Genomic DNA, 16,106 nt, shown 5'->3' on the forward strand with positions numbered 1-16,106 from the left:
GGTCAAACCGATCAGTCAATATCGTGTACCTTGAATGACTTAACGCTCAAGGTGGAGGAAGTTTAATAGATCGAATGTTAGTGTAATTTAGCACTTTATTTGCACTTGTTGTATAAAAGTAAAGTGCGATGTTATGAACACAACGGTGGTAAGGTCTTGTTGAGAGTGAAGTATTTCATCCGCACGGTACGATGTCGACCGGAGTTTTTCCCTGACCTTTAAGTCATTAAGTTTACAGCTCGGGAAGGACAGGTAATTCGAAATTTCCCAAATAAGGAAATGGTCCTATCCGAGCCACAAACGGACGGCCACTCGAAATTCCGAACAATATTCATTCTAAAGTAGAACTTAATCCGAATACTACAACTACGACGTTTAAACTAAGGTAGCTTCGCGGTCAATTCGTTCGTGCGTTGCGAATAACGGGCCAGACCACCGTGGTTCATGACTGTCAACCATTCGTCAATTCGATTCTTGACTGGCTTTTACTGTAATTTGTCTCTGGGCGCGGTGATATCGTTCTTCGTTCTGAATGAACGCGCCAACAAATTGCTCGGAGTCCGTTTGGTCGCTGCTCGTGGAGTCCGCGCGTGCAGGAACATCCGCTTCGTTGGAAGGTATTCCTGGAAGCCGCGGCACCTCTGCCGCCGCCCTGTCACCTCCAATGCGAGTATACGACTACCTGGATAGTTACCCCGATGGGAACTGTCCAGGATTGTTTGTTCGCTTTGCATCGCGCATTTGGCCGAGTTTTTTCGCTGTCGAAAACGCTTTCGCGGACTGCCGGCCGATATTTGCAATTCCGCCCGGTATTATTCGATTAAAGATTAAAACCACTGGCGAACGTGACGTTGCCGCGTTTCGGCGACATCCCTGAAAATCCTCCGATTTGCGAGCAAAGCCCGTTGGCGCGCGTATTCCACGCGATTCGCCACCACCCGGCAAAAAAGATCTCGATCGTCGCGCTGTGTGTTTAAACCGATTACCGCTTCCACCGGAATCGCGCCGGATGCCCGTCGTTTTTCGTCGAAGCGCGTTTTATCTATAAAAGTAAAAGCGCTGCTGCACGCGCTTTCTCTGACGTTCGAGCAATCTCGCTTTTACTTTTATAGACGATCGATCTCTGTTGAGAAGAGCGTCGAATTTGAGGCGATTCGGGAAGATCGAAGATGCGTGGGGTTCGAGAAAGTAATTCTCGGTTCTCATTGTAACGAAGGACAAACGTGTCGATTTTGTCTTATTCCTTGCTTACTCGTCATTCGCGCGCCGGTGATCCCCATGCCACACCCTTGTTTACGAGAAACTAATTAACACTTTGACTGTCACGCCAAAATCATATGTTTCGCACAGGACGACACGGGAGCATTTTTATTATTCATAGCGTATAATGGCAAAATAATAATAAATTGATGATGCAAGGCAACATTCTTCCTCAATGGACCGTTTATCTTATTGGTGGTCACGGGTGACCACCGTGGCGCCTTGGTAACAGTTGATAGGGACATATAACAAGGCTTCGTTTATTTTAACAAACCATACGCATTCGTTATTTCGTCGTAAGCAAAACGTGCAGAATATATTGTTGAAACGTGTAGAAGATGTTAATAAATAATATTTGTTCATTCTATATATAATAGTAAGGTATGTGCACATTTCTAACTTCAATTATATGATTATAATGCAACATTTTTGATTATTTTCTAAGATGTGTCTATAATAATATTCGTAGATTGCCCCTCAAAAATATGGATGCAAACACAGTGCACCGTTAGATGCAAGATTTGTTCTCTCTCTTTTTTTATTGATGTCCTAATAATAATGTTTAATTGTTCAGTGGGGCACTTTTTATTTAAAAATATCTTCTATATATCGGTTATATTCAAAATGCCCTAACTGTCACTTTTCATTCAATTTTTACAATTGTAAGAAGTTGAAGCGCTCCGGTCACCAGTGTCCACCGTGGCGTCACAGAAGAAACACAGTAGCCGGTCATATATGACCAACGTGGCAGTCAATGTGTTAAAATCAAGCAACGCTAACGAAAGTCTTTCAATTACATTGGCTACGCGACCATCTCAAATTTGCTTCGATAAGCAATCGATCGTGTTGAAGTGGGTCTCACTTATAGGAAAACTCAACATTTTTCTAGTGTTTAGTTTTTGGCACAGGGACTGTCTTTATAGCGGCTTCTTTCGTCTCTATTATAGTACCGCGGAAAGATCGCCGACATACAGACAATGTCGACGATAAAGCGCAAATGTCGACAAGCCAAAAGGATGGGGAAACTTCAATACGCCTAACGGTCATCGATATATTTCGGCATAGCTAATTGAAGTTCAGTTAGCCACCGGAGAGTTAAGAGTCAAGAGTTGTGATATCATACTACTGCATTAAGTTCACGTTAGATAATAATCGTTTTCTGTTTAATAAATCCATCTATCAATAAATTATCGCATAGGATAGAACCCACTAATAGAAGTCTTAATTTCTAACATTTCTGAATAAAGAATTTCTAGAATACACTCATCCACGCGTTTGCTCTTTCTATTGCGAGATATATAAAAGCTCAACAGATCGCAATTTTTCTACTACTGTTCGCACCTGTTCTCTTTCGCTACGCGTCCAGTCAATTACGTACTCTGTCGTTTACGCGCGTATTCGCGCGCCATTCAAACAATCGCCACACCCGCAGCGTCCAACGCTGTCGGAATTTGTAAGAAAGCCGTTCGCGGAATACGCGGAAATCGGCGCTCGTTGACGGCGCGACGCGCGCTCCAATGGTTCGCCAGCGGCCGCGCAGAGAGAAAGCGACGAAACGAGAATGACAGAGATTTAATTAAAATAGACGCGTCGTTTCCGATGGTCGAATCGAGTCGGACGGCAGGACAATGAGTAGCGAGTTTATCGGTTTCCCTTAATTAAACAGGATTGACCACGCAATGATACGAGTAGCGATATCGGTTGGTCCGTCGATGAAGAAGTAGGGGAAAGCGAAGTAGGGGTGAGAACGACAGACACGGAGCAAGAGGAAGAGGGGGAGAGGAGGAAGCAGGGCGGGGAACAGAATCGTTAGATTCATCGATTTCCCGTCACCTTTTACGAGATTAAAGCCCATTCGCGTACACGAGATCGCGTAACGCGCGTTTCTCCGAACACTCTATAAATTCCGAGCCGTTAAGTCGATTTAAACTATTTCAATCGACGAGATACTCCGAACCTTCACGGCCTGTTCTCTGAACTGCCGTTAGATTTGACCTATCGATCTTTGTCCTCGCGGTTGATCCCGGAGATGTCGCTACAACGGCCATGAAGCCACGGCTAATTTAGTTTAATTTAATTTAATTTAATTCAATTTATCGATCTTACAAGTGAGTAACATTTGGTACGATAACGTTAAACGAAGAATTAGAACACGATTTATAGCCGTGTGGTATTAGCACGTACATAGATCTACGTATGCTAGATACTCTACACTCTACGTTACTCTATGTATATTTATACCAGAGGTCACGAACGAAAAAAAAAGTATAAAGGCCACGGTATGATGCGTAAGAAACGCGGTGAAACTATCTGCCCTCTCGCATCTTCGGGCCGTAGACCAGGCCAGACCTTGAACGTAAGAAACGATTTGGAGAAAAGATCGATGAAAAATCAAAGATAGTTAACCAATGAACTGATTGCCGGCGCTGGAACAAATCCGAATTAAGGTATTTGGAAGGTATTTAGAAGGTATTTGGAAGAGGTCTGAATAGCAAGCCGAATCGAAAGGTTCGAAATCCGTCGGTACGTTAAAATCTATCAACGCGGTGACCCGTGTTTCGTTAACACGACCGTTGTGACGTTAATGAAAAGAAAGCTCGATGGACGAGAAATCGCGAAGCGGCATCGACGATTCCGAGACACCTGTGGAGAACTCGGAGAAAAAACAAACGGAAAAAAGTTGGCGACGTGGACCGGTGTACGCGATGCGTTGGCCGATCATCGGACGCGCGCCGCGTTCCGGCATGCTAATTTAATTACAGGGTGGATGGGATTCGTGAACGTGATTCGCCAGCAATTAATTCCGAGCGCATAATTCGGTCGGTTCGAGGATTCTCCGCGCATCATCGCCTCGCGTGGTCGACTAGGAAACCGTGTTTCCCCAAAGCGGGGGATGACTCTCGACTCTCAAAGCTCGTAGCATGGTTTCCGTTCCACTGGATATTTGGCAAACAACAATATTTGCTAGCTCAGCGAAAATTTATTAAACAACGCCAGTTTCGCCGACTCGACCCGGAAGATCAACTCTGTGAGTTGCGAACTCGCGCGATTACAGCGTACAACGTGATCAACGAGCCTGCGAAGTTTCCCCGGTGAAAGAAGCTACGATAGCGATGGGATCCGAAACGCTTCGAATCTGTATATACGACAAGCAATTCGTATCGCTGCGAACATGATTCGAAGCTTAAAGCTCTTGAAAGTCTCGATATTTCCCGAGTACTTTAAAAGTCTCCATCGTCTCGAAATAAATGTATTTACGAAAACTCGCAGTTTTCGCACTTTCTTTGATATTTTATATCAGTTGTATTAGTTATACTGTTTGAGCAGAAATAATTAAAACAATCTTGAAATATTACATAGACGTTAATATTATACGGCTAGATTATCGAATACTCGTGAAGCTTTCAAAAGCTATCGAGACTGTCAAGAAATTCGTGACCCCGAAGAATCGAAACATAGTGTCAAAAGTTTGAAGCTTCGAATCATGTTCGAAGTGATTCGAATTTGTCGTCGCGTGTGTATGCGCGATGCGGATTCGAAGCGATTTAAAACGTTTCAGATCCCATCAGGATGCGTCGATCGGTGGACGTGGAATCGATGGGAAACGAGCGGTGACGGGAAGGACGAGGAGCGAGCAACGGCAAATCGAGTCGAGTCGAGTCGAAATTTGCTTTTGTAATTCGCAACGGAGCGTTCCGTAATGAATGGCGTTTCCCGATTGTTTCGAATTTTACCGTGCAACTTTTAATTAAAAGTTGCCGGATTGAATCGTCAACGGAAGGGCCTGATGGAAAGCCGAACCGATGCCAGCCGATGCAAACATCGGAGAAGTTGTTCAATTTAAAATACGCGTTGCGCGTAGCCGCATCCTGCAACTTTCCCGACAATAAACGCCGAGCCGTGGTCGTGTGCCGGTCTCACGGTCCGAAAAATCTTCCATCGCCGCTTCGCATTACCCTCTCCACTTTTCCCGATGCGATTAAAACCGACCGACCAGAATAAAATATTCCTGCGATCCGCGGCCACGACCGCCAACACCTGCCGGAGAATGGAAAAAGTCGGAAAGAGTGAAAAAGCTCGGTCGCGCGGCGAATTTGCCCCGCAATTCGTTTTGCTTCGGCAAAACGATTGGAGGGGACGCGGTTCGAAAAAAGTATCGCCGGTGGATTGAATTTTCACTAGGGGACGCGACGCGACGCGCGTGGCTTAGCATCGACTGCAAACGAATCACCACTTTTCAGCGGAATCGCGTTTGCGAGTTTTTACGTGAGCTTAAAACACAACGTCGCCCTATCACCGTTGTTTTTTATCCTGATGAAACGTTCGTTACGGACGTTCGACGGGAAATCGGAACCGATTAAACCAAATTTTCGCAGACACGCGAAGATATCGCGGTGTTATATCCGAGAACCGAGGAAAATTCGAGTTCTTGAGTCGGAGGCACGTCGCAAAGTAGCATGATCTCGCGTTGAATGCACCAGCGATAAAGAAGATAGTAGTCGTGGAAGCCGCGTCGCATCGCGACGAACACGCTTCCAAGAAAAAAGGCCGCTTCTCCCGGTGAGAGAAGAGACACGACACGTTCGCGCGATAGCGAGGTCGCAGCGACCGACGTCGATGGACAGCTGACGACGGCTCTATAAACTTAATAACCTCGACGAAAGAACTTCTGCCGGTCGAACGTGTCCCCTCGATCGACTGATTTATGGCTGCTCGCTCGTCGATCAATGATCGCGGGCTCTCTGCGTTCTCGCGCTTTGCGGCCGCTCGACAAATTCCGAGAACAAAAGGTTCGTCGTGGTCGCAGCCTCGAGGTCGTCCGATCGATTCCATTCGCGCGGCCGTCGACCGGCTGTCGATCGGCGCGGATAAAACGAAATTACAAGCGAAGGAATCGGCACGCTGCAGCCGGTCGTGGCGCGCAGATGTGCAACACGACGACTCATCGCGTCGGACGAGCTCAGCTTCTTTTTCCCTTGAAAACGCAGCAAGCGTAGTTACATATGTTCCGCGACGCGTAGACGGATTCGTAAGCGACGAAAGTACGCGACTCGTCGCGGAGTAGCTTTCAGAGAAAAGAGGAAAGGAAAACGTGGCGCGACCGATCGTTCGGTTCACGCGAGCGAGGTCAAAGTGAGACGGGGCGATATTTTCCGGAAAGCACGCGATATGGCGTCCACCTGGCGCATTTATGGCCGCAGCTTCTCGAACGATGCGCGTTTCGTTTCCTTCTTCGGAACACGGATCTTTACGACCCGTTGTCTACGCGCGTATTCTTCCGAACGATTTTCCAATCTTCGTCGTTTTCCTGGCAACGTCGCTCTACGAGTAGACCCATCGCCGCGGATCGATCACGGTTCCCGAGGACCGCGGTGTTGCGCGATTCGGAAGCCTCGCTATTTTATCTCTTCTTTCCCTCTTTTATCTTTATCGAGATATGCCTAATTTTGTGCGCTACAGTGGATTAGCCGCGTAGCAGTGATACACATACATGAGTATGAGTGTATGTGGCAGTATGTGCGAGCACAGCGTCTCGTTAAACAGAGGAATGCAACTGTTCCTTTTGTAGTGTGGAAAAGAAGATGACGAGACAAAAAGAGTGCTGAGACGCGTGCAAATGTGCATCGACGAATGTCTTGTAAATCACATATCAAATAAATCTGACACTATTTTGATATCAATTCTAAGTTTAATCCAAGTGTTCCTTTATATTTATTTCAACGATTAAGATGCACTATTCTCAACAATCTTTTCTTCCTGTCCCTTATTGTTCCGAATTTTCTTCAGAAATTTAAATGACTCTCGCGCGTTTCTTTGGCCTAACCGATATTCCTTCAATCTGGGTGCTCTGTTTACGCTCACAAGCTACTCGTTGACAGGTCTCAAACGCGCTTACGTACTCGACACGAACATTTTGCTGAAATTTTGTCCTCCAGTGCGAGAGTACCGTAGCAGAGAACGCACGCGCCAAAGCATTCTTTTCTCGAGTGATTCGCACGAAATTGTAAACATTTACCTGTGTGCAGGTGCGGGATTGGTCGTCGGGACAGTTTGTTTGAGAGTTTGGGAAAATTACCGGTGGGTCAGTAGGGATTTGAGAAATTGTGGCCGGTCGGCGTAGAATAATCGAATCGACGAATTAAAGTTGGAGGGCGGGTCGTGTAATTTCCCGGTAAAAACTAAAAAATCCCAGTCCGCCCCTGCCTCTATGTGTAAAATCGAGAAGTAAAGTAAATGGGCAAGTAATGAAAATAAATGCGGACCAGGTTTCTACTTACTCTCCTACTTTGCTAATCAACGACTATTGTTTCAGGGAAAACAATCAGATCATCGGCTCTTACCTGGAAATCGAGGACATAACTCTGGAAGATTACGGGGAGTACAAGTGCGAAGTTAGCAACGGCGTGGACGAGGAGATCACGTTACCCGCTCACGTTTATCGGCAAGGTAATGGAACCTTTGAACCGTGTCGCGGCCGGCGGGAAAAATTTTCTCTCGTGATCGTTTCCTCGCGCGGATTTCATCGCATCGCATCGGGAAGACGAGTCCGCGGATATGCTCGGAGAAAAAAAGAAGAAAAGAGAAAGGGGAGGCGGTCATCTACGTATCCTTTTAACCGCTGCTAATTAACAATCCGATCCGCGCTTTAAACAGTTTAAACGACGTCTCGCAGCGATTTCAATCGTTTCCGATTTAATTCGTCGCTCGTTAACAGTCGACAGCGTGACCCAATTAATTCCAGCCAATTAACCGAAATTCGTACGCTCGTGGACGTCGGACGTGGAATCGCGGTGCAGCGAGTCGTTTACGCTCGTGCATCACGGCGAAAGAAATCTTTTTCCTTTTCTCCGCCTCGCTGCGTTTCTTTCTTTCAAATATTATTCCGAGTGACACCGGTTGCCGATCGTGATGCAATTTGATAGATATCATTGCACGAGATGATAGATTTGGAACGTAAAATCTTAGATTCGATGAATCATTCGTTCGGAAGATTTTCACTGCTGGTAGTTGCACTGTTCTGAAATTAGTAGCCACAATAGCAAGTATAGCCTTTTCTTTTCTGCCCTAAAATAAATTCAGGTTTCCTTTTTCTCTTTCTTCGTCCTGGAGATGGCGTAAACTGGTATTTCTGCGAATCATGACCTTCCACTGTGATTCGTGACATTTCGTGGTCGCTTTCGATCGGTGGCTAACACATCAAACGAATATCTCGGTTTTCGAATCGACAGCAAGAATCGATGTTTTATTCGTTAAAATCCTGATACGAGATAAAGAAAAGAAAATCGAATTATTCCCTATTTGCAATATCTAACAAAGTAAATTTCCGTTGTGTAAAGAGAACGCAAGGAAATTTGTAATTTACGACGTATGCAAATATTTGTACGCATTTTAAGCTGCATCCAAGTGCCTTGCAAGAAATAATTGAATCAAGATGAAGAATTACGATCACGGCGAGCAAATTCGCTCGAGATAAAAAGAATCACGATCACCGGTCGCGAATGAAATTAGATCACGACCGCCCGTGATCGTGATTCAACGATCATCGTGATGAATCACTGTTAGCCACTTTGCTCGCCATCTCTAGCTATAGCCTTTCTACGGCGAAGAAAATAAAGCCGACGTTTGCTTTTGCAGAGCCACAGTTCGCGTTGGAAGTACAAAACGGATCCTGGAGAAGGTCGTTTCTGGTAGGCGTGCTGGTGCTGGTTCTGCTGATCTCGGTCGGCGCGTTTTACGCGCGCTGTTGGCTGCCTTTGGTGCTGCTCTGCCGGGACAAATTCGCCCCTCTCGAGGAGAACGGTAATTATCGTACAGCCGAGTTTCTCCGCTCGGTTACCTACGATTCTTAATCTCCCACCATTCCTTCCGACGATACGCAATAGCGGTGCGTCCTCGCTTCGCCGAGCACTAGTCATCAAATTCCGCCCTTTTCTCATTCCCTCCTTTGCCCTCCTCTAACTCTTACAAGAGGACCAATGAGAGCGACTTGCATCCAATCTTCTTATCGTCCTTAGTTTTTCAACGATCGTTTTCTTACTCCACGCGATGCAGGTGACGTTAATCCGTTCGTTAAGGAACGAACGAAGAAGCGGGCGCCGCAAGCGTTAAGTAAGCGTCGTTTTTGCCACGGTACCGTTTCGTCGGTAACTCGTACCGTCGAAATAACGCGCGTTTATGACCGGTATATTTTTCCGCTGACGCTTGCTAAGTGTCTAGTCGATACTGGCCGAAGCAAATTCCACTCAATAAATAAATATTTAGCTTGTCGTCTTACTTTAAAAATAAATTCTAAATACTGTCACCGTAACGATATTCAATCGTAGGGAGTTTAATCGATTGCTTTTCGCGAAGATTCTCGCAGTACGTGTGTACGTTGCTTTTATTTCGTTCTCGCGAAACAGTTCCGTTCAACGTCCGGCACTTCGCTACGGTAGGTTTCATCGATCGTTAGCCAGTTGAGCGTATTTTCGCGATCGGCTTTGTTCCGGCAAAGTATTCGGAGGGAGGTAGTCTACATCGGGCCGAAATTAACATATCGAATTCCCATTTCGTGCAAGTTTTACGCATCTTTGGAATAGCCACGGTCGCTGCCGCCGCCACCGCCGCTCGATACTCCGGAGGAACTTCACGTTCTCCCTTTGAATCACCCTAATATCCCGAGCGTTCCGCGATGGCGACCCCATCCGCGCGATAGTCGTGCCGTGCCACCGGGTTACTTAATCTTCGTTTAATCCACGCTGGGAATGGCCCGCGAGCCGCGTTAACGATTTCCTCCTTTATTTCTTCTCCTCTATTTTCCACCTTTTATTTTGCGCGCGATTCGAATCGAGCGTAACGACTCTGTTCGTTCCGATAGCTGGAATACGCTGTATGAGAGAGAAAGAGAGAAATCGGAGGGAAGGAAAAAGAGTACCTTTTACGTTGGAAGGCTCGCTGTTAAACGTTTCTCGCCTCGTTTCAAGCTCCTTCTGTCGGAGTTGCTCCCACTCTTCGAACCTTCCCTCGATAAGCGGCGCAACCTTGCCGCGAACCTTGTTTCTCTTATCGCCACGAACGATCCGCGTTTCGTTATCCGTTTCCTCGGTTCGTCGCGAGTTTTTTTTTCTTCAGATTTTTGACAGAACGATCCGATAGAGTAAAACGAATGCTGCAATGGTAGTAGGTTGTTCGCATTGGCAGCCTTATCTCTCGCGGTGTACAACGGGTGTGCAAGGTAAAATCGGACTGCTTAACAAAACGATACTTTATTTGCGTATCGCAATATTACAACGCATAAAATATACTCGGTAATATGGTCGTCAGTAACATCGAAACGACATCGGCCTCCTTGATATGTCTGGCAGGGTGATCGCTTCGTTTCCAACTGATTGATCACCGATCGATTACGATCGGCTCGGTTCTAATACCGATGGATAGGATGGTGATTCTTCGCAGCAATAAGTCGAGAAGAAAAGAATAGCGTATTTTCATTTAAAGTTCTGTTAAAAAAAAAAAAGAAAAAGTTTGAGAATTCGACAGGTAACTATGCATTATTCAGCTACGGAGCTGCCTACTATTGCTATTATCTTATTTCCGTGATATCGATTTGTACGTACTACTACTTTTTTCTTTAATTCTATGTTTGATTTGAATTGTTTCGTGAATGACGATGAGACTAGTATACTTTTCAAGAATCCCTCGATTAACGTAAAAAGCGTTCGAAACGTTGACCGTACTGCTGCACACACAGCTGCACTCTTCCAACTAAATTATCGCGCATATGTAGCGAATTATATGTATTTTGCAAGTCTTGGAAAGCCGAAGCAACGTTTGCTTTTAAGTCTTCGACGCTATTATCCTTGAAGCACTCTTGGCATTCACAAACGCGAGCAGAAACAGAAGTTTAGTAGTTGGAAACTTGCGATCAGCGTGCATCATTTTTAACGGAAGCGAAGCCTTAAGTGAAAGAATGTTATTTTCTCTTTTCTCGGCTTATCGTTGCATGCAGAATCGCTACCCGGCCTGTTGTACAACCATTTTAGGGACATCCTATATACAAGTACATAAGTAACCGCACCGATCGTCCTGGAACGTGTACTCGGGCGTCTTCCGCATTAGAGCTGTGCGTGGGTAGACGATGTCGTTGTTCACGGTTGTTCGCCATCGTCGTTCGACTAAATGCTTGCAAAATATCGCGAATGTTGCCGAGCGGTCGGCACAGGTCTATCGCTCAAGGTGCAACGAAAAGGAAGAAGGAAAAATCGGAAAGATCGGCCGAGACACGGGCGATAAATCGCGGCCGCGCGAGCCTCAGGCTGTGACGAGTTACACGTGTACGGCGAAGCCTGTTACGGAAGGAGATGCCGTCTCGTCCGGACGAGATCTGGTCGATAAGGCTGCCGCCGATCGAGTGGCCCCTACCCTAATACGGAAGCTGGAAAATTGCCGCGATTACGGTGCTTCTCGGAAGCTCTGCACCGCGACGTCGTCCATTAACCGTTTTGCGGAGAACGTTTTCTCTTTGTTAGCCGACTGAAAAGATCGCGAACGCGTGCCAGACGAGCAGCGATCCCACTGTCCAACGAAAGTAAGTCGCTCTGGAAACAATGATTTCCAGAGGAAATCTGCGAATATCCGCAGGCGTTAACTTGCTCGTTGGGGCGAGCAACGCGCGATAATCGAAGTTGCCTCGACGCGAAAACCGAGACTTTCTCGCTGGCCCGATCGAACGAACAAACAACTACCAAGCCGATCGATACGATTTCCCTGCTCCTTCTCCACGCTCTTCTCTTTGTTTCGCGTTTGATTTTCGAATCTCTTTGCGAGAAATTGGTTCGTTTCCAGCGAACCACAAAGGGTAAGAGTCCGGAACGAAGCGCAAATAGGTTGGCGAACGGTATTTTTTTTACTCCCCCCCCCCTCTCTCCATCTCTTTCTATAGCTTGTCTCTCTGACGAGGGAAACGCTGAAAAATCGGTGGACCGATAAAGAGGGCAATGGCGCAGGGATTTATCCAGTTCCACGATTTTCAGTCGGTTCACAGTCAAGAATTTTGAAAACGTACGATACCTGACTATTTAATCGAGGGCACCGACTACTTTTCCTTTAATTATTCTATTAAATATTTTTTGATGCGTAGCAAAATTTTAGTAATTCGTTTAAGATAACGATGCCTGGCGCGAGATTCGTTTTCCTTTAACGTCGTAACTCTCGACTAATAACACGTTTATTAAAAATTACTGCACGTTTTAAAGATAAAATATGTGTTCTTTCGAAACCTACCGAAAAATACAATGAAAAGAAATATTCAATTTCTTCGTAGTAAAATAAAAATACAAATGATAAAAACAACCAGATTTAAAAAATGGGTTGCTAATCCGTATGTTTGTTTTTTTCTTTTTTCTTTTTCGCTAACGAAACGATAACGCTTTATTTATACGTTTAATCCATCGTGCATCATGCACTCACAAGATACATGCGGAGAGTAAAAGCCCGTACAAAACGAGCATTCCGTATCGTAATTTTCTTCATAATCATTTACCCCATTTCAGAACACTTTCTACTTTACACTCATCAGTCGAACTATTAGATTTATATAAATACAAGACCGGCTTCCTAACAGAAACTTTCATGTGTCCCATATTCTCATTCGGAAAGCATAACACTCCATCGAGTAGCTTCAAAGATAGATCTTTATCGTTCAATGATCAAACACTGGTAAATCTCAAGCTTCGTTGCATCCACTCTACAACGATATTTATGAGAATATTTATATAATTATTAGGTTGTCCGAAAAGTGTGTTCTTTTACAGACACGTCTCTTCCAACAACGCATCTTTATACAAACATAAAATCTAATCTGTCGAACGTTGTGATCTTTATTTTGATAGAACAAAATGGATCATACGTAATTCGATAAAACAATATAAAACGGAATTATGCATCGATTATTTCCTTATAAAACGAAAGACGACCTAATATTATTTTGCAAGTATGTGCAAATTAACGCTGACCGTACCGGTTAAAGCTTCACCTGTACCTTACCTTATATTCTACGAAATAGACGTTGTTTCTTCGAAAGAAATTGTCAATTTATCGTAGCAAACGACGCACGACATAACTTTTAAGTAACAATAAAATAATTGATCATATACTCTCATTTTTATGTGTAATATAAACAGGAGATGATAGACGAATAGATCATTCTCATTTTGCATGTTTTTCGGTAACTTTGTCACTGAACGTGTGGACGTTAAACGTATATGTTCAGAGATAAAACAAAACACAAAACCAATGTACTGAATATTACGAGATTTGTTCGCTCCTTGCCGCATTCGATTTCTCGTAGGCTTCGATCCGTACTCCGTGACTCTCTCAATGATACTGCATTTGGATTTGGTTTAGCTATAGGGAACTCATTATAGAGACAGTGTATTCTTGAAAAGTATTTCTTCGGAGTCTCCGATAAGACTCCGTTGTATTTCTACGTTACGCGACATGCACTCAAATTATTCAAGTGCTTGCGACGCAGCCAAGCACATATCGAATTTACATGTATGCAACTATAGCTGGTTAGATCTTACTCGACTTCGGAGCTAAGGTCCGAGAACCAGAGAACTAAGGCAGAGAACTTTGGAAATAGATGTAAATTTGTCGACCGGTCAAACGACAGTGATCGCGGTGAACAGGCGGCAAGCCAGGCGATGAATTTCCCTCGGCAACAAAGAAGCAAAGAAGAATTGAGAATTTGATTAATCAGATAATATAAGAATTTACATAAAGTTAGACGAACGAACGAAACAAGAATAAACGTACAATTTTAAATTAAATTTTGAAACCGATCGATCGAACATCGAATCGGTCTGGTAAGATTAGTGTTAATTGAGTCGCTTAACTGTGTTTTAGTGGCAGCAGTTTATAAGAATCCGTTTGGGATTGTGCCATGCAACGCGATAGCGCTTCGTTCATTCGTTTGCGAGGAATGCCGATCGACGCGACCGCGCTGCTCTTTTTTCGTGTATGCAGGTGGTTTACGACTATTTGAAAAAAAAGTAATTACGAGAGGAAACTGATATGACTCGCGACGAGCTACATTCGGAACCGAGCGCGTTGCGAATTGACGATCGTGACCAAACATCACGACACAGTTCACCACAGTACACGAACGGTACGATCGCGCTGCGTGGACCTAAAACGATTAAAAAACATTCGAAACGCTTGACCGATTCCAGCGCCAACACGCGTATAAAACAACTGTGTAATAAACGGTTGATCAGGGAACGAAATAGCATCGTTACGAGACATTCGAGAGTTTTACAGCTGAAAAAAGCCGGGATCTTATATCAAATAGCTTTGCCTTAAGTGTGCCATGAGAGAGGTTGGAAATCGCTAGTTTAGTTTAAAGTCGTTCGACCCGGTCGGTTACTGTCTCGCGGAGGCTGATGTTACGCGATCGCCCGTGTCGTCCATCGTTCGTCGATCGATGTTCCTCGGGAATGCGCGCGAGAACGATCGAAGATCGCGCGCGAAGATAACGTCGGCCGCGTTCTCGATGACCCCGTGACCGACTCGATGCGTCCAAGCAACAACGAGGAATAGTTGCACGAACGATCGGTCGCTTTCACTCGTTGGCACTGGCGGTGCCTACGACGGAATTCATGACGTCGCGTCGTTTCGGAAAGCAATCTCGCAAGCGTCCGAGTCCGCCGAAAAAGAAATCAATCGACATAGGAAGATGCGTGCGATCCGCTGCGACGAATGTTTGTCATCGTGCCGCGACAAAATCCCGTTTTGAAAACGAATAAACAGGAAGCGAGTATCTTATCGCGCAAGATCCTCGAAAACAATTTCGCTTATTTGTCTTTTCCAGCACTATCGTTTTCATCGATAGAACTAATTCTATTTTTGTATTTTGTATCTCTTCGTATTGATACACATAGTTCAAAATATCTTTAATTTAATCTCTTTTATAAATTAATTTCAAAGACTGACTGATCGAAGTGGAGGATAATCGTTTTAATCGTTCTAACGAGACGATTGATCAGAATTGAAATATAATTAACACGTTGAATGCCACGCCAGTTTTACAAGGTTTGGCCGTGGAGCCACGATGAATTTTTTATTATACGATACATGTAATGTTGAAATATTACCTACAAGAGATATGTTACGGCGTATAATCGTCATTAATGAATTTATCTCACTGAGGTCGCCGATGACTCCCATGACACTGTAGTGCAATTTCGCTCGACTCATTTATTTTTTGCGATTATCAATTATCTCATATTGTTTCTTCGCGTTGCTAAATAATTATTCTATGTTGTTACGTGCCATAAACGAAATTATTCTATGTTGTTACGTCCCTCGGTCATACTTACTCGGGCCCGCAATAATCCTAAAGAACCGTCACAAGATTTAGCATTTTTTTACTTTACTGTCAAAGCCCTTAACACATTGCGCTCTGCGCGCTCAACGCGCTCCCAGGGCCCGCATATTTTTGTACGCTTCAGAAGCATGCTTGGCAAGCAATAGGATCCATATATGTACATTTTTAATTTGCATTTGGTATTATATTTTTTATTCAGTTTGTGTCTATGTCTAATCGCATCACTTAATTCAGGAATATTGCTGCTATCGCCAAATTCATTTTCGTCGCAAGTGCTGTTTGGTGCATCAGATAAATCATCAAACAACAATTCATTTTGACTTTCATTTTCTTTACATCTATGTGTCATTTTGTTACTTTTATAGAATTAAGTGCCGGTCACCGGTAACCGTCTGGGCATTCAACGTGTTAATCGTCTAGGAACGAATCGTTTAGAAATAATAGAAATAGAAGATAGTAATCTATTCGTTGAAAGAAACGT

At 44.5% G+C, this 16,106-nt stretch overlaps 1 protein-coding gene across 1 annotated transcript in view; it reads left to right on the forward strand.

The window, feature by feature from the left end:
• Positions 1–16,106, forward strand: part of LOC100644734 (single Ig IL-1-related receptor) — a 126,255-nt gene that overhangs the window by 104,870 nt on the left and 5,279 nt on the right. Inside the window, exons 4-5 of the mRNA XM_003399345.4 lie at positions 7,574–7,707; positions 8,896–9,060. Of these exons, the coding sequence (XP_003399393.1) occupies positions 7,574–7,707; positions 8,896–9,060 (299 nt within the window). The remainder of the gene's footprint in view (positions 1–7,573; positions 7,708–8,895; positions 9,061–16,106) is intronic.

The sequence above is a fragment of the Bombus terrestris genome, chromosome 11 (assembly GCF_910591885.1).
Source record: "Bombus terrestris chromosome 11, iyBomTerr1.2, whole genome shotgun sequence".
NCBI classification, from domain to species: Eukaryota; Metazoa; Arthropoda; class Insecta; order Hymenoptera; family Apidae; genus Bombus; species Bombus terrestris.